Source organism: Acinonyx jubatus, chromosome A3 (genome assembly GCF_027475565.1).
Source record: "Acinonyx jubatus isolate Ajub_Pintada_27869175 chromosome A3, VMU_Ajub_asm_v1.0, whole genome shotgun sequence".
NCBI classification, from domain to species: domain Eukaryota; kingdom Metazoa; phylum Chordata; class Mammalia; order Carnivora; family Felidae; genus Acinonyx; species Acinonyx jubatus.
The window spans coordinates 23,277,422-23,302,287 of record NC_069388.1 but is presented as its reverse complement, the minus strand read 5'-3'; the positions used below and the strand labels follow the sequence as shown (position 1 = coordinate 23,302,287).

The following is a 24,866-nucleotide window of genomic DNA, read 5'->3' as shown; positions in this document are numbered from 1 at the left end:
ATTCCTTTCCTCATCCAGCTAACAATTTTACTGAGATTCAGACAAGAACACCTGTGTGAAAACAATCTATAAATGTGGAAAGCACTAATAATTCTCACCTTATTTGTGGTATGATACTTCCTATTCCACTGTACATCTATCCCAGGAATCTGTTCTGATCCACCACACGCTAGGGACTGGCTTATCTGAGGCCACTAGGGATTAAAAAAAAAAACAGATATAAGCAACAGAGAGCATTCACTTAGTTAATCTGAGTAGAGCTACTTCAAAGCAAAGATCATAGTATCTTTCCAATCTTGTTTAACCTAGCTCCTGGTCATGTGATCACCAAACGAATCCAAGATGGGCACTAAAATGGTATCTGATACATGGTGGATACTCAATAAACATCTCCTAGATACATGAATAAATGAAAGGATTCTGTCCTGGAAACCTGGAACTAAATAAATCTGAGTCAATTCTAGGAACCAGAATTGCAATAAATACCTATCTAAACATTAGTAGCAGTGTGGAATATGGGGGGGAAAAGACTCTTAACAGTCCATTTTAAGTTTAAAACCTGCTTCTGCCACTTACAAGCTGGGTGGCCATAAGCAACTTACTGAACCTCAGTTGTAGGGAGGATTAAAGAAGATAACACATGTAAAGTACCTTTCACAAAATAATAAATAGTGGAAACTTCCATCATCACCATCATCACCAAAATTACTGTTGTTCAGATCAGAATTGCCTCCCTTTTATGTTCACATTGCATTTGAATGCACTTTGGCAATAAAATAACCATTATTTTCAACTATCATGTGCCAGGTACTATGCTAAGCGCCTTACATGTATTACCTTATTTAATTATCACCATAACACTATTAGGTTGGTATTAAAATCAAGACTAATAGGGGCGTCTGGGTGGCTCAGTCGGTTGAGCGGCTGACTTCGGCTCAGGTCACTATCTCACGGCTTGTGAGTTCAAGCCCCGCGTCAGGCTCTGTGCTGACAGCTCAGAGCCTGGAGCCTACTTCATATTCTGGGTCTCCCTCTCTCTCTCTCTGCCCTCTCCTGCTCATGCTGTCTCTCTCTGTCTCTCAAAAATAAATAAAATAAACATTAAAAAAAATTTAAAAAAATCAAGACTAATAAACATAGCTTTGAAAATAAATTCCTAAGGAAAAAAATTTTCAAGTAAGAGAGTCTCATTGTAGCATTTTTCACAAGAGTGAAAACTCGGGGGGGAAAAAGTCCAATAAGATTTCCAATAAGATGGTTAATTAAATTACAGCAAAATTATTCAATGGAAAAATCAGGTAGTCACTGAGATTTTTTAATAGACTTTATTTTTTCAAACAGCTTTAGCTTCACAGAAAAATTGAGGAGGAAATACAGAGAGCTCCCATAAACCCCTTCTCTATACACTTATCTGCCACTATCACCATCTCCCAGCAGTGGTGCATTTGTTACAAATTTGTTACAAATGCACCTACCCTGACACATCATTATCACCCAAAGTCCATAGTTTACATTAAAGCTCATTATTTCTGACAACATGGAAACACTTATATGTATAAAATTATAGGTAAAAACAAGAACGTATATGGGCATCTCTAGAAAGAAACATACAGAAATGAAAGAGTTATGTTGTTAAATTAGAATTATGGATGAATTTAGGAATATAGTTTCCAAAATCTCAATACTATTATATTACCTTTACCAAAAAAGGGGTGAGAGGAAGCAGAAGGAGGGTCACCCCTTTAATTCTGGTTTATTCCAAGAAGAGAGGAGACACATGAAATGAAAATGATTTTTTTCTTTAATGCTAATGAGGGAAAGATGGAATTTCTAATCAAGAATTACCATTTACTTTTCTTTCCAAATAAAGATATTAAAAAACTAGTTAGGATTCTTCTGTTCAGTCCCAGGAATACTTATGCTTTAACTCATAGGTACTAAGTAGGCTTTGTAAAACAGACTAAATACAGACTACCTCCCATTACATCACATACATCAACGTAATGGTCCACCTAGAACACAAAGCACTTAAAACAGGTTCAAAGAACACAATTGACAACAATTACAACTAGCAAGTTCTCTTCTACTAGATTACATGATCCTATATATAGATTATATAGCTCCAGGAGTAACCAATGGATTCCCTATGTGACTGTCTCACCAACTGCTGTATTTCTGTCTGACCATTATTCATGAGCTAACATTTAACACTATTTGAACTACTTAAGTACCCAGGTACCTAACACCAAGGACACCACCTAGTTTCCCCATACCTACACATATATATAAACACACACATTTACTTACTTGCCCCTCAAAAAAGACTCCCTTGACCTTTAAAGACATCAATTTTTTCCTTTATTTAAATTGAAAATATACCAATAAATAACTTTTGTAAAAGAAAAAACTACTCTGAAATAGTCAAATGTCACTTTTTCAAAGAGGCCTTCTCTGACCATTTTATCTAAAAACAGTTTTGGTAGAAACTAGGTATATTACCAGAATCAAGTATAGCATGTTAGATATGGGAAACACTCAAGCATGTGTTGAATGAACAAACTCAACCACTTACATGGTTATTTCTTATTTCCTTCTTGTCCTTATCTACATACATGCCATGCATACATGCTGCACTCACCCAACCTTTATTAAATGCACACAATATGCCAGTCTTTATGTCCAGTTTTAGAATACAGACAATCCCTATCCTCGAAGAATTCATAGTCTTGTGGAGAAAAGAAAGAAGACTCACTACACAAGAAACAGAACCAAGTACCATATTTTAAAATGGTTAAAGATCATACACACACACACACACACACACACACACACACACACACACACAGAAGTGTTAGCAAAGCTGCAGAGCAACCAGAACTCTCATACACTTCTGGTGGATCACTCTGAAAAATTATTTGGCTCTATCCAAAGAAGCTGAATGTATACACATTCTATAAAACTCAGCAATTCAACTTCTAAGTATACAGCCCAACAGAAATGTGTTTACAAAAAAAAACATATACAAGAATGTTCAGAGCAGCACTATTAATAATAGCCCAAACTGGAAATAATCCAAGTACCCATCAATGGATAAATGGATAAATGAATCATGGTATATTTTTATAATAGTATACTACACAATAATGAGAATGAATAAACTATAACTACACAGAACAATATTGATGAATTTCTAAAACAAAGTTGAATGAAAGCAGACAAACACAAGAGAGTATATACTGTATGTTTAAAAGATAAAATTATTTTATGATATTCAAAGTGAAGACTGGTTAAACTTGGTTATGGGTGGTGACTGGGGGGATCAAGGAGCTTCTTGGGTTCTATTTCTTGATCTGGGTGCTGGTTAGCTCACTTTGTAATGATTAATTCAGCTGTACACTTATGATTTATGCCTTTTTCTGTATTTTTATTATACTTCAATAAAATGTACAAAAATGCTTAAAGGTATGTAATGAACAGTGTAAACAACAGAAATTTGGAGGGAGAAAAGAATTACCTAGAGTCATCCAAAAAGACTTCACAAAGAAGCCTTAAGAAGTGGGCAGGATATGGGGGCACCTGGGTGGCTCAGTAGGTTGGGTGTCTGACTTCGACTCAGGTCATGATCTCATGGTTTGTGGGTTTGAGCCCTGCATCGGGCTCTGTGCCGACAGCTCAGAGCCTGGAGCCTGCTTCAGATTTTGTGTCTCCCTCTTTCTCTGCCCCTCCCCCACGCGCTCTCTCTCTCTCTCTCTCTCTCTCTCTCTCTCTCTCTCTCTGTCTAAAATAAATAAACATCAAAAAGTAATTAAGAAAAAAAAAGAAGTGGGCAGGATAGAGAAGGTGAGTGAGAAGACAAAGTTGAGAAAGTACAGTATGGTGGAAGAGAAAACACTGAGTCAGAAGCCCCAGCTCTGCCTATCATAAATTTGGTTTGAGAACCAAATAAAACAATGTGAAAAAGATAAGCAAACTACAATGTATAACATAAATGCAAAGACCTGCTCCAGACAACTCCAATGATACTCTTTTGCAGACAGCCCCTCATTAAAATGAACATAAGATTTCACTTTTATTTTTTGTTTTCAAAAAATTCTAAAAGTAGAGACCTCCCTGATCTGAAAGAGGAAGGGAGAGGGGAAGGGGAAGGGGAGGAGCAGAAGGAGGGCAAGGAGAAGGGAAGGGAAGGGGGAAAAGAAGGGAAAGAGGAAGAGAAGGGAAGGAGGAAGGGGATAGGGTAGAGGAGGGAGCGGAAGGGGAGAGAAGGAGAAAGGAAAGAGAGAAGGGAAAGGGAAAGGGGAGAGAAGGGGAAAGGTAAGAGAAGGAAAGGGGGAAAGGAAGGGGCAAGGGGAGAGAAGGGGAAAGGGAAGGGTAGGAAAGGGGAAAGGGAAGGGTAGGAAAGGGGGAAGGGAAGGGTAGGAAAGGGGGAAGGGGAAAGGAGGAAGGGAAGGGAAGAGGAAGGGGAAAAAAGAAAAAAGGAAGGAAAGGAGGGAAGGACTCAAGCAATTACTGAATATTGTGGGTGTATGTATCTGTTCTTTTAAAAAGCTCTACCAAGGCACAGTCTACCTTACACCTCTTTTATTTTCTGTCCCATTGCTCAATATCATTCTGGGCATAGAGTCGGCACTCAATAAAACTTAGGTAGATTTTTTTCTTTTTTCTTTTTTTTTAAATAGAAGGACAATCTGGAGAAGTCCAGAAAATAACCACAGGAGTGATCAAAGAGATGAATAAAAGGTCCTAGTGGAAAGGTTAAAAGGAATTAAAATGAAAGGCTAAAATGTTTAGCTTGGAGAAAAAGCAACTGAAGAACTAAGGAGTAACTCAGAATAACAACACTTGAGCTGGAAGAAATCTGAGATCTAAGTCCAAACTTTTCATTTCACAGATGAGGAAACTAAGAACTAGGGAGAGTTTGCAACTTGCTTAAGGTAGTTTTAGGACAATATTTTTGTTTGTTTGTTTCAGTATATACAGTAAGGATGAAATTTACCCAAGTAGCAATGAACATACAAATAGCAACAAAACAGCAGTTACAATTTATTGAAGCTCTCCTATATGCCCAGGACGTATATGCTTGATGTTTTACTTGCATCATCTCACAACAATTTTGCAAGGTTGGTAGTATTTTTTCCTATTTTGGAAATGAGGACACTTAAGCCCAAAGAAGTAAAGTTCATTAAGGGATTAAACATATATTCAGAGCTATCTTTTTTCCCCTACATCAAGCTGCTTTCAAAAACCTAAATAGGGGTCAATAACATATGCTCATGCACACCTAGCACAAAGATGTAGATTTCTAAACATTCCAAATATCATTCTCCAATTAAAGGAATCAGGGCTCCTTAGGAGAAACTGTTGAATCTAGGACTAAAGCAAAGAAAATACAAGATAAACCTGAAACATCTTGTGGTGCTAGGAAATAAAGAATGTTCAAAAATAATGAAAGCATGTAGAAAAGGAACTTGGAAGGAGTTCCTAACAGCCAAACCTGGGACAATCTGATCAACAAAATAAATAATAGGCATAATAAATTATAACTCATAGAAGGAAATAAATATCTATGAGCTCATACTCATATAAATAGTTGAATAAATAAATGGAGAAGTGACACCTCTTCCTTACAGTACAATTCCAAGCAATAAATATAGTAGTAATGATCGAAATAGAAAATAATCATTATACAAACACCAGAGTAATGATTACTGCAGTCAAGAACCATCAACAGAATTACCACATGATGCAGCAATCTCACTTCTGGGTATATAACCAAAAGAATTCAAAGCAGGCTCTTGAAGAGATATTTGCACACTATATTAATACAGCATTATGCACGATAGCCAAGATGTGGAAGCAACCCAAATATCCATCAAAATGGACAAAGCAAATGTGGTATATACATATAATGAAATATTATGTAGCCTTAAAAAGGAAGGAAATCCTGTCACATACTACAACATGGATGAACCTTAAGGACAATATGCTAAGCAACATAAGTCACAAAAGGACAAATAATATATGATTCCACCCATATGTAATATCTAAAATAGTCAAAATCATAGAAACAGAAAGTAGAATGTGGTTGCCAAGGGTAGGGTGGGGAGGAATTAGTGTGTAACAGGTGTAGAATTTCAGTTCAGCAAGATGAAAAAATTCAAGAGATCTATTGTATGACAATGTGAATATACTTCACACTACTAAACTATATACTTCAAATGGTTAACATAGTAAATTTAATGTTATGTGGGTTTTTTTAAACTACAACTTTCAAAATAATTAATTAATGTTATGTATCTTAACAACAACAAAAAAAGAACTATTGATGGATGCTAAAAGTAGTGAGCAAAAGTATGATGAGAAACAAGACATCTGCATAGTCTCTAAGTATCTGCTCACATGGTACTTACTAATTACAAAAGGGAAAATAGTAACTTCATAGTAGGGAAACCTGACAGGCACCAATTTAATAATCAAGTGATTAAAGTCAATGTCACCAGTAATAGGACACACTGGCATTATATATCCCCGGATATTTTACACTAAGAAGGGAATATCACTTTTGCCAAAAATGCATGACCTAATTATAAGAAACCCAATTGAAGAACCAAAAAAAGGACATTAGTAGAAAAGACTGGTAAAATTGGACTGAGTTGCATAGATTAGTTAATAGCATTATATCAATGTTAATTTCCTGGTTTCAATAACTACACTATAATTATATAAGACACTTAACATTAGAGAAAGCTAGACAAAGGGTATTTGGGAACCCTACTGTTTTTACAACTTTTCTGTAGGTGTAAATTATTTCAAAATAAAAAAAAATTTAAGTACACTCACCAAAATATGACAGAACTTTAAAATGTTTTTGTAAGTTTATTTATTTATTTTGAGAGAGAGAGAGAGAGAAAAACAGCGAGGGAGGAGCACAGAGAGAGGCGGGGGGAGAAAGGATCCAAAGTGGGCTCTGTGCTGACAGCAGCAAGCCCAATTTGGGACCCAAACTCATGAACTCCAAGATCACGACCTGAGCCAAAGTCAGACGCTTAATCAACCGAGCCACTCAGGCACCCCAAAATATGACACAATGTTAAGTTTATGTAGGAAAGACAGACATGATGGGGTGCCTGGTGGCTCAGCTGGTTAAGTGTTGAACTCCTGATTTCAGCTCAGGTCATAATCTCACGGTTTGTGGGGTCAAGACCTGCGTTGGACTCCACACTGACTCCAGCGGGGAGAGCCTGCTTAAGATTCTCTCTCTGCCCCTCCCTCTCTAAATAAATAAATACTTAAAAAAAAACAAAGAGATGAGAATACAACGTCCCTCGCTTTTTGAAGATGGTTAACAGGATTATAGCCTAGGACATTATCTTAGAGATCATGTGATACTATTACTCAACAAATGAAGGTTTCTTTTATGTCATGCCCTTAGTATACACTCTTCCAACTATTGCCTGAATATTTCCAGTAACAGGAAATTTACTATGTAAAAATTTAGCCCACGCATTCCATGACACCACAATTCTAATTAACATAAAGCTCTTCTTAATTCTGAACTAAATACGCCTCCTAGTCAGACATGTACCTGAGGAAAATCAGAGTTTTCCAACCAGGGGTCCTCGAAGTGGGAAGATGTGCCAATAAAGCACATGTCTAGTTTATTTACCCTGGCTAAAATTATATCCTGTCAGCATGAGATAAAGCACTCTAAGTTATTTACATGGATGTTTTGCTATAATGATGTCTCAGAACCTAATATAGTACCTGATACATATTAGGTAGTCAATAAATGTTTATTGATTCAAAGAATGAGGCACAAGTCAGAGATTCACACAATGAGTTCCTCCCTCCACCAACTATATACACACAAAAACAAATGACTTAGAACTCTATGATAATTCTATTAAAATTTTCCATGCACAAAAAGTAACAGAATGTCGCCCACTCTGAAAAGAAATACCTGCATGCCTACACAAAGTAGATGCCTCTTCTGTATAGGCATATTCTTCATTCATTCAACATACATTCAGTGCCTACTCCATGCCAGGGTTAGTGAGCTCAGGAAATACAGGCACAAACAATACATGTCCTCAGAAGGGCAAGGTTTACACACTAATTAGGGGGAATTACACTATATTTTAAATAGTTGTAATATATTTATATGAATAAATTATATATCAAAAATAATTTTAATCACATCACATATGAAAAAGAAGTTAATGGCTACAGAAGGAATTCATATAAATTGGTAAGAGTTTATATGAATAAATTCCCATAGATAAATGGAGAAAAGATATAAGCATATATGATTTTCCATATATGGAAACTGGAATACAACTGGTAAACAGAAAAATGTTTAACCTTGACAGATAAAGAAATACAAAGCAAAACAAGATAACATTTTCTACCCTGTTAAAATTTTTTTTAAAACACCCAATTTAGAGGAAGTTAATGAAAAACTAGTTATATATACATTGCTGATGGCAATATAAACTAAAACCACCTTTTGGAGAGAGAAACTGCCCATACTCATTGACCCAGGGTATACCCTCCTAGGAATTCATCTTTAATAAAGTAAAAATTTATTAAACTATCAAGAAATAGTAACTACACTAAAGCCTACGACAAAAAAAAAATTTTTTGCAAATAATTTTAGTATCAAAGTCTAAGCAAATAGAATAACATGCAGCCATCAAAAAATATAATTATGCAATCTATCTAAAATGAATAATGTCTGCTCCAATAAGTGAAAAGGCACCAGAAAATAAAATTCTGTGGATATTTGTTAAGGTATCTACGGAAAAAATTAGTATGCACACACTGGAGTCCTACATAAGGACTGGAAAAAAACCAGCAGATGTTTTCACGTTTGAGGTCATGGGTGACTTTTATTTCCTTTATTACTAAATTATTTGTATAATTAACAAAAATCAGGAGAAAAAACTCTCAAAGAGGGTCCAAAGTAATGAATCATGTGGTCAATGATAAACAAAGGCCTCAAATAATTGTTCCTTGGATTCTGTGTTCATAAAAAGAAAAAAAAAAGAAAGGAAGAAACATTTCTTACCCCAAATAAAAGTGGCACAATGTGGCTACAAAAAGAAACCTGCAGTTAACTCTGAGATGAATATCTGGAAACATTCCCAACAGTAAAAATCATCAGACTGTAGCATGGTATCCTAGGCTAAGTTCCACTGCTGGGGTATTTAGAAGCAACGCCCTAGACACCATACTGTAGGAATCAGTCCTGAGCTGGCACCACAGAGACCCAGAAGTGGTCTCATGAGGTTTTTCCATCACACAATTTGTTTGGCTAATCTATAAATATATGACATTTGAAAATAAACACTAAGGTTTTCATACCAAGCAAAGGAACAACAAACCTTACCTGGAAAGTACCAGACAGAGCCCTGCCCCACTGTGCCTGTGTAGAGGACACAGGTACCAATAGGCTGCATACTGGAACCCACTGGGAAATCCGGTTTCTCTAGAGAAAGAAAAAAAGGCTGTCAAGAATCTATATCCAACTCCATGAGTAGACGTTTAGAAATTCTGCCAGAACAGGGTACATGAAAAGAGAACTTCCAAAACAGGGCCAGGAACAAGCTTCCTCCTGCTCATCTCTCCAAGGATAAAATGTACCCCTACCTATTCCTGATTCATGGACTAAAACAACTCTAGTAAAGGCTGACTCAAGCAGGGGGACATGGGCTCCCTCTCAGGAGAGTAACAAAATAAGTAGACTTCAGGCATTTTACAATTAGATTATCATTTAAATTGAGAGTCTGCAATGCCTTTTCATAAACACTGATTTATCTGATCTTCATAGAATCCCTTTATAGTAAGCAGTGTCATCCCCAAAAGGATGAAGAAACTAGGGCTGACATTTTTAGGGTAGGAAAACACTAAGCCAAATTGATTTCCAAAACAAAAGAGAGAGATTAAATGGCTGTTAGAGTTAATGACTGAAGTTCAGTTTCCCCCTAGGGTATTAACCAACCTCAAAAAGGTCTCTGGGCCAAAGTGAAAGGCTGGGCTGGGGAAAGGAAGAGCTATCTTGCTACCTGAGAAGCCTACTCTATTTTATGAACCTGAAATACATCACACTGTATAAATGGCATTCGTGTACACAGGACTGGAGATGTCTATTCTAGGAACCAACTCTGAGGGATCCAAGGGTCTCTTTCATTTGACCTATATAAAACTTATAGGGCCACAATGAGGGCTGAATATAAAATTATTTAAAAACACTTTGCCAAACGTAAACTACAATACTAGGAGTCAAAGATCTGGATTCCAGTTTTAACTCAGCTATTCTAATATGATCTTTACAAGTAATTTAACTTCTACAATGCACAGGTTCCTTATAGCAATTATTAGTAATACTTATGAGCATTTGTTCTGTGACAGGTACTTTCCTAGGTACTTTACATATATAAACTCACTTAAAACTCACAATCATCACCGAATGACCTAGGAATATTGCCATTATCCCACTTATATGGATAAAGAAACTGAGGTATACATAGGATAAGGAATTTCCCAAGGCCACAAAGTTAATACAATGGCAGGGTTAAGATCTGAACCCAGACAGCCCAACTTCAGGATCCATGCTCATTTATGGGGTGAAAGGGTAAAAGGAATTATCTCCAAAGTATCTTCTAACACTCTATGAACTAGTCTTGAAACAACTAAAACACAGTTAGTATTGTGGCAAGAGCCACGTACTTGGAATCAGAAAACACTGATTTGACTCTTGGCTCCACTGAAAGCTACAAGCCTTTGTTGTCTCTTCTATAAAATAAAGGAAAAAAATCCCTACTTCTCAGGACTTAAGAAAAATCAACAAACGTACCTTGTAACATGTCCAACTCAATAAATATTAAGTTGAATCTGAATCTCCATTTCCTCATGAGTAGGCAACAAGTGATAGGGATAATGTACATGAAGAAAGGTGCAGGAATTTTAAACGTAGAGAGGCCTTCTAAAGTGTCTCACAGTTTTAAAATTGTGTAACTGTTTTTAATAGGCTACTCACAACACCTTATGTTTCAAATGAAAAGTAAAGTTTCAAAATATTTTATTTCAGCTGAGGTTCGATCTGTTGGGATAATGTTCAAATAAGAGACCATTACTGGCTTTTTGTTTACTAATGCTGAATCATTTGCCAGAATCATTCACTGTTACATGTTCCTTTCCTAAAAATGTAAATATGGGATAAGATGAAACTTCTGCAGATTCAAGCCAAGGGAGGCAGGGGGAAGTAAGAGGAAATTACAAGTAGGAACAATGCAAACTTTTGGAAGATCTTCTGAAGAATTTCATCATATTTTTCCCCACGTCAACAAAATTTTTCTCTGTAATTTTGGTTCTACTTGGTTTTATGCCAATACATTAAATCAGTTCTTATTAGAAGAAAGAAGCAATCAGCTCTGTTCTTTCCTTCTCCAATCCTACAACAACAACTCTTGTTCAAACCCTTAATTGAAACTGAGCAGAAAGGGTATGTAGCAGAAAGGGTATTTGAATCCCAAGATTCTTATTGAATAGCTGTGTGACCCTGAACTAGCTACTCAACATTCTGGACCTCCATTTTCCCTTATGTAAAGTGGGAATAATAAAAGCTACCTCACAGGAGTGTTCCAAGGATCATATGTAAAAGCACCTTGAGAATACTAAAATACACACAAAAGCATCATTACTGTTATTAACAACTGTTACTGAATTATGTAAATAAGCTTCTCTTTCACCAGCAAACTGTCATAGAAAAAAGAACTATTTTCTTAAAATACTGTTTTTAACCTGGAATTCCCTTTCTCAAAAGCTTGCAGTGCCTCCAAGTGCCTCTTTAATCAAATGTCAACACCTGATCTTGACCAACTAGACCCCTCTAGACTCATCTTTATATTTACATACCCTGCCTTGTATTCTCCATTCAGCAGTTCCAAAACCTGACTCAGATTCTCTGGTTTGGGAATTACTACTCCTCTCCACACAAGCTAATTCCCTTCTAGTCAGTTCCTCTGGGACTCTCTTCTTCCCTCCTCCCCAACCCATGAGTTCATTAGCTTCAAAAAGTCTCCTCAGGGGCACCTGGGTGGCTCAGAACGTTAAGCGACCAACTCTTGGTTTCAGCTCAGGTCATGATCTCAGTTTGTGAGTTCAAGCCCTGCATTGGGCTCTGTTCTGACAGTGCAGAGTCTGCTTGGGATTCTCTTTCTCCCTCTCTCTCTGCCGCTTCCCACCTTGCACTCTCTCTCTCTCTCTCTCAAAATAAATCAATAATCTTTAAAAAAAAAAAAAAAAAAAAAAAAAAAAGGTCTCCCCAGACTCCAGGTACTGGTTCTACTGACTCTACTTGGTCCATATTCCTTCCCACTTCTCCCAGTACTTAATTTATAAATATAAATCTGTGGGGGGGCCTGGGTGGCTCAGTCAGTTAAGTGTCTGACTTAGGCTCACTCAGGTCATGATCTCATAGTTTGTGGGTTCGGCCCTGTGTCGGGCTCTGTGCTGACAGCTTAAAGCCCGGAGCCTGCTTCGGATTCTGTCCCCCTCTCTCTCTGCCCCTCCCCTGCTTGCTCTCTCTCTCTCTTTCAACCTCTCTCTCAAAAATAAATTTTAAAAATTTCTAAATAAGAAAGAAAGAAAGAAAGATATTTTTAAAAATCAGTGGAAGTACTTAGCTCCCTCTTAAAGGTACTAACATATCAGGCCTATAACAATTAGCAAACCTCAACTTCCAAGTTCAGGAAAACATTTACAGCCATTTCCAATGGTTAGAATTACTGCCTTAACTTAGGCTAATATATACACCATTATTAAGTGGGAAGAGGTTTTATTGTCTTTGTACCTCACCAACACTTCAAAACCAAAATCTTAAAGACAGGTTTCATGTTTTTACTTTCTGTACATATTGTTAACTGCAGGTGATTTTACATTTGTATTTCAAAATATTCTGACAGACCAGTTTTTCAACTACAGCTTTAATCAGTCCATTGACCAGCCTGTTGCTGCATGTGTTTTTTAAGATACTGTACATAGTATTTTCCTTGGCTTACTCATGAATTGGAAAAGGCTTTACAGGTAGTCCATTCTCCTATTCTCCGTAGTTTTGCTTTATAAAGTGACTATAAACACTGAGTTAGCAAATACTGAACCATTGCTCCTAGAGAAAATACAGGGTTAGGTTCCTGCAAGCCTCTGGTCACAACATTTTCATAAACCAATCAATACATAACCTTGTGTGTTTCTCTTTAAAGACATCTTATTATTTATAAATATACAATTAACTCATTAACATTGACCTCATGGACAATAGCACTGTAACTCACTCCTGAACAAAACTTATCTAACACGTAAGTTTTCTCTATAAGGAATATCACAGCCTTCTTGCACTTAGTACCACTAGATAACTACATTTAGGGGCCATATTAAACAGGGAAATCACCAACAAGGCACAAAAATACAAAAACTTTAGCATTAAATAGACTGTGAAAACAATACTTATTTACAGTATAAGAGCTGAAATAAGTCAGCATATCGATCTCAGCAAGGACTTGCATGTTGCAGCTCCAATTTTTCACTCCTCTGCACATATCCATAAATGACCATTAAAAGTGCCATGAATATTGATTTGGGAATTACAAATAAATCTTAGCAAGTATAATGAATTCAAAAATACAGAATCTTGAATAATGAAGATCAACCATAGTCACCAAATCTACTCTGTAAATGTTCACTGGTTCCTGTAGTCTGAATGCCATGGATACTAATTTAATTCCATAATCCAGAGGATAAACACTATTGTAGCAAACTATCCTGCAAATTATGAAGTGGCATGCTATACAAAAGGATACTTAGACATACCAGAGGAGCAGAGAATGTTCAACAATTCCTTCCATCATTACTGAATCCTCTGCCTCCTCCCACTTTGTTGGGGGTTCCAATCTGAGCTTTAAAAGATTGATTACGGGGTGCCTGGGTGGCTCAGTCAGTTGAGCATCAGACTTCGGCTCAGGTCATGATCTCACGTGAGTTCCAGCCCCGCGCCGGGCTCTGTGCTGACAGCTCGGAACCTGGAGCCTGCTTTGGATTCTGTGCCTCGCTCTCTCTCTGCCCCAACCCACTCGCATTCCGTCTCTGTCTCTCTCAAAAATAAACATTAAAAAAATGTATATAGGGGCGCCTGGGTGGCGCAGTCGGTTAAGCGTCCGACTTCAGCCAGGTCACGATCTCGCGGTCCCGGAGTTCGAGCTCCGCGTCAGGCTCTGGGCTGATGGCTCAGATCCTGGAGCCTGTTTCCGATTCTGTGTCTCCCTCTCTCTCTGCCCCTCCCCCATTCATGCTCTGTCTCTCTCTGTCCCAAAAATAAAAAATAAATAAATAAATAAATAAATAAATAAATAAACGTTGAAAAAAAAATGTATATAAAAAAAAAGATTGATTACATCCGGGAAAGATTTGAGCAAATCATTTAATATATTAAGATTGGGCATATCAGTAAATATATGTATTAATTATTATGTACATTAAAATTTCTATTATAGAAAGGCAGAAAGGTACAATAAACCCCAAGATACTAGTATGAATTTAGAGTTATTGGTATGGGTTATTAATATGTATAGATAAACACAGAAATAGATGTGTTTATGTAAATGTATACACATACATGTGCTTCCTATTCCTGTCCTGATAGGTCCTGGAAGCAATGACCACATCCAGCATCCAGACTTGGTTTCTAAATAGTACTAGTCACTAAAAAGAACTAGTGGTCTCTGGAAAAAAGTTGACTTCGGAACGGGGTTGATGGTCCTTAAAGCCTTACTTGCAAAGAAATGGCATTATTTGATCTGTTTAGTAGCTCTTTAGAAGACTCCATCCAATGTAAAACTCATTCAACATGAAAAAACTGAAAAAAACATTTCTGCAGGAGCACTCATTGAAAACAACTGTTTAACTTCATAACTGCCTGAGGCAATGGATAATACATGGAGAAAACAATTGGCTAACAAAAGAAGCTTAAAAGGAAAAGCAAGAGAATGAGCTTTGAAAAGGTATGACATATTCCTGGGAATCTGAAGGCCACGCATATGCACAGGGCTGTGCACAAGAACAGGAAAGACCTGAGACCTCTGGTTAACCTTGAGGCTCTGCACAAGCAGGAAGCGAAATTTAAGGCAGAGATGTTAAATGATTGTAAGACTGTTGATGGTGTACCACAACATGTGCACAGAGCCCTTCAGCAAAAAACAGAAGACTTACTGGTTCCAGGTATTTAAGAAGTCTCCAATCATTACCTGACCACTAAGCTAACTGAGCTGAGACCATACAACAAAGAATATAGACTTTACAGGGTTAATTCAGAAATATCACTAAACAGAAAAACAATAACAAACTCTGGGAAAGGACAGACCTGACTTCCAGAGTTGCCACATATTATTTAAAATGTCCAGTTTTCATACAAAAAACAAAAACAAAAAAAAAGTATGAAACATGTAAAGAAACATAAAAGCATGGTCCATACACAGAAGGGGGGAAAAAAATCTACAGAAACTGTCCCTGAATAAGCTCACATGTTAGATAAACTAGACAAAGACTGTGAAACTATTTAAAGTTTATTTATTTTGAGTGGAAGCACAAGCAGGAGAGGGACAGAGAATCCCAAGCAGGCTCCACGCTGTCAATGCACTGCTCAACGCAGGGCACAATCCCATGAACCATGAGATCATGACCAGAGTCAAAATCAGGAGTCAGACACTTAACCTACTGAGCCACCCAGGCACCCCTAAATATGTTTATAATCTAAAGGAAACCATTCTAAAGAACTACAGCAAAGTATAAGAATGCTATCTCACAAAATAGAGAATATCAACAGAGAAATTATTTTAAAAAAAAAACACAAATTCTTGTGTTGAAAGAACAATAAATAAAATGAACATTTCCCTAAAGGGGTTAAACCGCAGATTTGAGCAGAAGAGAAAATCAGTGACCATGAAAATAGATCAACCAAGATTATCCAAACTAAGGAACAGAAAGAAAAAAGAATGAAAAAATTTTAACAGAGCTTCAGAGACCTACGAGATACCATCAAATGTACCAACATATGTATAAGGGGAGTCTCAGAAGGACAAGAGGAAATAAAGGGAAACAAAAAATATTTGAAGAAATACTGGCAGAAAATATCCCAAATTTGATGAAAAACCTCAATCTATAAATCCAAGAAACTCAACTAACTCCAATAGCATAAATGCAGAGAAATCTATAAATAGATACATGTTGGGTGCCTCAGTGGCTCAGTCGGTTAAGCATCCAACTTCAGCTCAGGTCATGATCTCACAGTTCGGTTCGTGAGTTGAAGCCCCACATCAGGCCCTCTGCTATCAGCACAGAGACTGCTTCAGATCCTCTGTCTCCCTCTCTCTGCCCCTCCCCAGCTCATGTGGTACACACACAAGTGCTCGCTCGCTCTCTCTCTCTCTCTCTCTCTCTCTCAAAAATAAGATGAAACGGGCACATCAGTGGCTCAGTTGGTTAAACGTCCAACTCTTGGTTTCAGCTCAGGTCATAATCTCACAGTTCATGAATTCAAGCCCTGCATCTGCTGTCAGCACAGAGCCTGCTTGAGATTCTGTCTCTCCCACTCTCTCTCTGCCCCTCCCTGCCTCTCCCTCTCTTGCTCTCAAAATAAATAAACTTAAAAAAAATTTTAATAAATAATATATAATAATAAAATAAAGTGTTAAAAAAAAGACATCATAATCAAGCTGTTGAAAAACAAAAACACAGAATCTTGAAAGCAGCAAGAGAAGCTATTCATCAACATGTACAAGAGATCTTTGATAACATTAATAGCTGATTTCTCCTCAGAAACCATGGAAGACAGAAGGCAATGGGATGAAAAATTAGGACTTTCTAGATAAACAAAAACTGAGAAAACCAACAGCAGACCTGCTCTATAGCAAATACTAAAAGGAGAACTTCAGGCTGAAATGAGACCTCTGACAGTACAGTAACTCAAATCCACATGAAGAAATAAAGTGCACAGATAAAAGCAACTACTTGGATAAATTAAAAAAATACAGCATAAGTATATTTTTTGTTTTTAATTATTTTTATTTTTTTAATTTGTTTTAATGTTTTATTTATGAGAGAGAGGCAGAGTGTGAGAGGAGGAGGGGCAGAGAGGGAGGGAGACACAGAATCCGAAGCAGGCTCCAGGCTCTGAGCTGTCAGCACAGAGCCCGACACAGGGCTCAAACCCACAAACAGTGAGATCATGACCTGAGATGAAGTCAGAGCTCAACCAGTTGAGCCACCCAGGCATTCCTCTATTTTTATTTTTAACTTAAAAGGCAACAGCATAAAGCAAAAATTGTAAATCTATGCTGATGGGCACACAATGTTTAAATATATAATTTGAATGACATTAATGGCACAAGGGAGCCAGGAAGGAATGGAGCTAAATGGAATCACAGGGTTTTTTTTTTAATGTTTATTTATTTATTTTATAAAGAGTGTGCGCGCGCACGTGTGTGTGTGTGTGTGTGTGCGTGTGTGCGCGAGTGCAAGCATGGAGGCAAGAGGAAGGAGGCAGGGGCAGAGATAATCCCAATCAGGCTCCATCTGTGCTGTCAGTGCAGAGCCCAACGTGGGGCTTGAACCACAAGATCATGACCTGAGCTGAAGTTAGACACTTAACCAACTGAGCCACCCAGGACCCCCAAAGTTTTTATATATTACTGAAATTAAGTTGATATTAATTCAAACTGGATTGTTATAAATCAAGATGTTAATTGTTATCACCACAGCAAACACAAGGAAAATAATAAAAAATACAATAAAACCTTATACCATATACAAAAATTAATTCAAAATTGATCAAAGATCTAAACATAAGACCTAAAACTATGACACTCCTAGAAGGAAACAAGGGAAAAGCTTCATGACATCAGATTTGGCGATGATTTCTTGGCTATGACACCAAAGCCCAGACAACAAAAAAAATAGTTAAGTTGGACTTCATTAAAATTAAAAACTTTTGTGCATCAAAGACTACTATCAACAAAGTAAAAAGATAACCCATGGAATGGGACAGAGTATTTGCAAATCATAGATGTGATAAGGCACTGATTCCAGAATATAAAAAAAAAATTCCTCAACAACAAAGAACTCAATTAAAAAATGGGCAAAGGACTCAAATAGACATTTGTCCAAAGATATACAAATGGCCAACTTGCATATAAAATATGCTCAACATCATTAATCATTAGAGAAATGCAAATCAAAACTACAATGAGATATCACCTCACACCTATTAAGATGGCCACTATGAAGGAAAAAAAAGAAAGAAAGAAAATAATAAGCATTAACAAAGATGTACAGAAACTGGAGCCCTTATGCTTTCCTGGTGGGAATGTAAACTGGTGCAACCACTGTGGAAAATAAAATGGCAAATGCTCAAAAAATTAAATATAGAATTACCATATGATCCATATGATCTACTTCTGAATATATACCCAAATGAAGTAAAAACAGGGACTTGAAAAGATATAAATAGTGGCAGCACTATTTCATAATAGCCAAAAGATGGAAGCAACCCAAGTGTCTATCCTCAAAAGAATGGGTAAACAAACTGTGGTTTATACATACAATGGAATATTATTCAGCCTTAAAAAGGAAGGAAACTCTGACACATGCTACAACATGGAAGAACCTTGAAGACATTATGCTGAGTGAAATACACCAGTCACAAAAGGACAAATACCCTATGATTCCACTTATATGAGTACCTACAGTAGTCAAAATCATGAAGACAGAAAGAATGATAGCTGCTTGGGACTAAGTAGAGGGGAGCATAATGATTTATCATTTAATAGGCAGAATTTCAGTTTTGCAAGATAAAAAGAGTTCTGTGAATGACGGTGTGATGGCAGCATAACAATGTGAATACATTTAATACCATTCTGAACTGTATAGTTAAAAACTATTAAAATGGTACATTTTATATTATCTATATTTTACTACAATTTTTTTTAAAAAGCACAAGAGTGGGGGCACTTGGGTGGCTCAGTCAGTTGACCGACTGCTTCGGCTCAGGTCATGATCTCACGGTTTGTGAGTTCAAGCCCCGCATCAGGCCCTGTGCTGACAGCTCAGAGCCTGGAGCCTGCTTCAGATTGTGTCTCCCTCTCTCTCTGCCTCTCCCCCACTCACACTTCGTCTCTGTCTGTCTCTCAAAAATGAATAAACATTAAAAAAAAATTTTTTTTAATAATAAATAAATAAATAGCTAGCACAAGAGTGACTTTCTGCGGTTTCTAATACTGTCAAAATAAAGCAAAAATGACCACCAATGCCCAGGACAGCTCATAAACCATAAACAAGTCCCACTGTATTACTCAAATATCCAGTTCCTCTGCTGGAGCTACTTAGCAATAGCAATGTTTTAGCTTCCTCTTCCTTCTTAAACCCATTATTGGAGAAGGGAAAAAAGAGTAAAAAAATAAGGGGAAACTAATGAGAATGTTTCAGGACTATTACTTCTCTGTGGTTCAAATTTCTTACCTTAAAATGGGGGAAATAACAGTGCCTACCTTGTCAAAGGGCTAGTGTAAGGATTAAGTTCACATATATATACAGTATATAAGAGTGCTTACCACATGGTAAGTGCCCTATAAATGTTAGCTATCCATATTACTCCCCAGGAAAACTCAACATCTTATTTCAACTACAACCTATATCTCTGCTTGCTTAGTCTCTCCTGAACACCAACTCACCAGCTGCTTAAAAAAACAAAACAAAACAAAAAAACAAACAAACAAAAAAAACACTTAGGGCACCTGGATGGCTCAGTCAGTTAAGCCTCCAACTCTTGATCTGAGTTCAGGTCTTGATCTCAGGGTGGTTACTTCAAGCACCACGCTGGGTGTGAAGCCTACTTAAAAACAAACAATAAAACACCACCATCTCCAACTGGATATTCTCAGTGAAGGACACTGCTATATTAATTCAGTCATCCAAGGCAGACCTAGGACTCACTGTTACACACCCCTCTCCCTCACCCTCAATATCTAACCTTCCACTAAACCCTGTAGACTCTGTTTCCTCAATACTTGTTGAAATCATCCCTTCCTCTATAACCACACTTTCCCTGCCTCCTCTTAGTACAGGCCTTCTACTTCTTCCAGGATTACATGAGTAGTTCTGGCTGGACTTTGGGACCCGAAACTCAGCCCACTCTGACTGTTCCTTCCACAACTGCTACAGGGATATATTAAAGCAAAAATCTCCTAGTGGATATAAGTGTTTATATGGTTTGTTTTTTTTTTTTTTTACTTTTTTTGCACTTTCAAAATGAAATTTGTAAATTTCAATTTAAAAATGATAAAAGAAACTAGGGGCAACTGGGTGGCTCAGTTGGTTAAGTGTCCAACTTTGCCTCAGGTCATGATCTCATGGTTCATGAGTTTGAGCCCTGTGTTGGGCTCTGTGCTGAAAGCTCAGAGCCTAGAGCCTGTTTCAGATTCTGTGTCTCCCTGTCTCTCTGCACTTCCCCCCTCACACTCTGCCTCTCTCTCGAAAATAAATAAATATTTTTAAAATTTTTTTAATAAAAAAAAGAAAGAAAGAAACTAAAGTGTTCCCCTCATCAGTGGTGGTTGCAGGAGAGAAGAGGAGAAAAGGACTGCAAAAGAGTACAAAGAAATTTTGGAGACTGACAGATATGTTCATTATTTTTATTGTGGTGATAGCTTTTCAAGTGTATACCTATGTTAACAGTTATCAGGGGTTAAGCGTCCGACTTCGGTTCAGGTCATGATCTGAGTTTGAGCCCTGCATTTGGCTCCGTGCTGACAGTTCAGAGCCTGGAGCCTGCTTCGGATTCTGTGTCTCCCTCTCTCTCTGCCCCTCCCCTGCTTGCACTCTGTCTCTCTGTCTCTCTCTCAAAAATAAAATAAAACATTAAAAAAAATTTTTTAAACAGTTATCAAATTATATAATTAAATAAGTGCAACACTGTACATCAATTATTCTTTAACTTTAAAAATTTAAATGAAAAAAGAGTAAATATCAAAAAAACCCTTTAAAAACAAACTCTTTTGCATTAAAAACAGAAGCTTTGACATAGATGCCATCTACAGCATGATAGATGACACCAAGTAATATGTATACATCGCCATCAAGGACTACCTGTCTGTATCCAGCACAAGTACCAAAGGTCAGGGAGTGCATAACCTTGTCCTAGAACCCAGTCTCCAGGGCCAGGCGCAAACTGGCAACCACAGGAAACCAGCCTAGACACTGAGCTGCTATCAGCTCACGTTAGGTTGCACACTATTCAAAGCTCCTCAGTGTGCATTTGTAGTTTACCCATGATGCAACTCCTCAACCCATTTGAAGGACTCAGGGTCTCAGCCTATAGAAGTACCCCAGTGGTTTATACTATAGGCAGGAGAGAAACTTTAAAATGAAGATTGGGTTGGTTTCAACTCGAAAATTATTTGAAAAATAAAATCCAAAAATGAAAATTATTTGAAAAAAAAAAAACTTTAAAAATAAATCTTCCCTTGCTTAAAACATTTCAAAGGGTCCCCTGTGCCTCAGGATAAACCTCTAATCCTACCCATGAGACACAAGGCCGTGAATCTTGCCATTTCACCATAAGTACCCAAGTCAAGCCAAACAGAGTCACATACAGTTCTTGGTTATCTGGCATTAGTAGCATATGCTCTCTTTCCCCTTCTCTAATGCTCTCGTTTAGTTCAGGCATCACTCCCTGATGGATGCTTATCCTCAAGCTGGTTTAGTATGTCTCTACTCTGCTCCTATAGCACCTGGTACAAACTTCTATCACAGCATTTCAAGTATTGTATTAGGAGTTCTCTTTTCTGTCTCTCCTGTTAGACTATAAACTTCAGACAGAGGTCTATGATTTCCATCCTCAGTTCCTTGGATAGTTCCCAGAATGCAGTACTCTCAAAACAGGTGCTGAACTAAAAGGAAGAGAAGAAAAAGCACTTAAATGTCATCTGTATCAACTGATTTTCAGATCAATCCTATCAAACTTACTGTTAAGGAAATCTGAGGCTCAGAGAAGTTAGGGGACTGGCTCCAGGTAACACATAATAAGTAACAGAGACACACTTTCAACCAAGGCTCTTCAGACTCCTAGAAGGTAGATTCCCTATATTTGTGAATTCCTCAGCACCTAACCCAAATGCCTCTTCAGAACAGGTAATCAATAAATATCTGCTGCTTTCATGTTTACTGTCACTTTCAACTAGTATTAGGGGAGATTCCATTGCTTTGTCACACAGCACATTATATAATAAGAAACTTTTAAAGATTCATAGTATAAAGTAAAAGTGACTTTTCCTTATCTAAACTTGCTTTTTATCTAAAAGGATGAGCAGAAAGGAATAAATAGCAAAAAAAATATGACAAATAGAGGGCAGTTAGGTGGTGTCTACGGATGCTACCACCTAAGAAGAAATAAACCTGCAACAGTCCACACACTCAGGGGCAAGAATATTTAATATATCAGGCAGGCCCTAACTTCCAAGATAAATCAAGGTGTTCCTTTCAGGTATACAGCCCAATAAACTTTTCATCTTTTTCCTGACATATCCATCTTAAAAGTGTAATAATTTAGGACATCCTACTTGCCATTTCTCCCGCAGTTCTCAGATCTGAATCAATTTCTGCCCTGGCATCAACAATTACTTCACTAAGTGAATCTTTCTGTAGGTTATATGAGCTATTCGTCAAACAATTACTGAGCAGGAACAGAGAGTACCGCACTTTGCTAGGCTGAAATAAATACAAGACATAAAATTGCAGTTCTTATAAACCATATATAAAAAGATTAGAAACATAAGTGTAAATAACTCACACGATAGCCAGAGGCAGGAATGGGCAGTGTCTGCTACGAAAAACAATGTCCTTGACCCAATTTCTGAAAGACTAGCTAAAATGATAAACCCTCCCATCACTCAATGATTAGTAACTAGGTTCTGTATCATCCTAACCTTTTCCTGCTGCCACTTTCTTTCTCCTTGAATTCCCAGATGTCAGAGTATGCTAGAAGGATAGGGGCTGAATCACAAGGGCCGTAGTTTCTCACAAGGGTGCTAAGAAGTCAAGTAATTCCTTCCTCACTTCGTTAATTCCTTCAACATTTATTGAACACCTACGGTGTGCCATACACTGTGCTGGGCAGAGTATGAGCTCGGTTTGCGTGCAGCTTTCAATCTCATGACCTGAAACAGTATTCCACTTAACCGTAGAGTTAAGAATCGTCTTACTGATTGGTCTCGGAAACAAACCCAGAGAATCTCGGAAACCGAAGGAACTGCAGATTAACGTCCTCATTTTTCCCGTCGGGACACTGAGACCCGAAAGTGATTTGCCCAAGGTCACACTGGGAATCAGTGACAGAACAGAAACAGGAACCCAGGCCTCCCGAAAACTCCAATCAGTGCCCCCACGTGCTGCCTCTCCCTGAGGGAGAGCGGTCGCAAGAGGTAAGTGAGGAAAAGCAAACTTCGCCAGATTTGGGTCCGATGTCACTCTCTCCCTCCTCCAAAAACGGGGAAGCCACCACCAAACCGAGGGTAGGGGAAAGTGGGCAGCTGCCTCAGTTTCCCCGCAGAAAGGCGACCGCGCAGCCTCGCTGCCACCCAAGCTCCCCTCCTGCACTCTCCTCCAGCTCCTCCCGCCCTGCCCTTTCCGACTCCAACCCTGGGGGCGACCACAGAAAAGTACTCCCTCACTCACAAGGACTCGCACCAGCAACGCCATGTTCTTCTGCAACCACTTCCGGGTAAAGAGTGGCCTTCCGGAGTCCCCGCTGCCCCCTCCCCTTGTCTAAGTTGTCCTTTCGCCGGCGGTACCTGGCAACGGCAGCGCAGGCGCACAGAGGCGCCTGCGCTCAAGAGCGCGCACTTTCCCCGACCTGGCGCGCGCCTCCCGTTCTCCCCTGTCTAACCCCTGTGACACGTCACAGAGACTCACGTCTTCCCCGCTGCACCTGTCCTCCTTGACCAATAGCCTTGCGCTTTTTATAGCTCTCTCCTTAACCACTTACTTCTCCCTCACCCAGCCTCACTCCTCAGCGCCCCGTTGTCAGAATTCTTCTTTCTCCGACTCTTCCCCCACGGGAATACCTCCCCTTTTCACTGGGGGGTGAAAAAAAAACAGGACTTTGGGGGATCCCAATATTGAAGAGCTCCCAAAAAACAAGTATGAGAAGTTGTTGTACAGGAACACGGGAGAGTGTTCAGCTGAGTCCTGAAAGTCAAGAGGGCAGTCACGTGCTGACCCGAGGCCTGAAGAGGAAGGAACTTTTGGGGTTTCTGGCCGGTTGGTTGTTTAATGTGAACATCTTTGAGTTTTGATAGGAAATAATTGTGAAGGTGAAGGCACAGAAGAAGGAATCAAGGATACAAGGAGTTTCTTGAGGAGGTGGGAGAGAATCACCTTGGCTGGTGGACCTCTTCCACTGTATCCCAAGAGCAGTAGATGCTCCTGGGGTTGACTGGGAGCAGAGGGGCAGGATGTTAAAAGAATTCCTCTCCATTCAGTCAACAAAGACCCAGTGAATGTTCACTCTGTGCTGGTCACAAGACAGATGTGTATAATGGCTTTGTGGAGCTCTAGACTGGTGAAGGGGGCACACAAAATCTAGTAAACCAAGGAAAAAATAAAATAATTAAAAATCGTGGGAAGTGCTTTGAAGGAAACAAAGAGCTAAACTTGAGAATAATATGGGAAACTACACTTTAGATAACATGGCCAGGTAAGGCCTCTCTGAGGAGGTGACATGTAAGTTGAGACCCAAAGGATGAGAAGGAGCTAGCCATGGGAAG

The 24,866-nt window shown here is 38.3% G+C and overlaps 1 protein-coding gene across 3 annotated transcripts in view; it reads right to left on the bottom strand.

The window, feature by feature from the left end:
- Nucleotides 1-23,930, bottom strand: part of LOC106973933 (ubiquinol-cytochrome-c reductase complex assembly factor 1) — a 100,183-nt gene extending 76,253 nt beyond the window's left edge. For 2 of the 3 annotated variants that reach the window (XM_015071104.3, XM_027069938.2), the window contains exons 1-3: nt 23,776-23,930; nt 9,386-9,484; nt 99-194 (exon numbers count right to left, since the gene is read on the bottom strand). In XM_015071104.3, coding sequence (XP_014926590.1) covers nt 99-194; nt 9,386-9,484; nt 23,776-23,799 — 219 coding nt within the window. In that variant the 5' untranslated portion in view covers nt 23,800-23,930. The remainder of the gene's footprint in view (nt 1-98; nt 195-9,385; nt 9,485-23,775) is intronic. The other variant, XM_015071111.3, reaches the window with a different exon arrangement.
- Between the last annotated feature and the right edge of the window lie 936 nt (nt 23,931-24,866).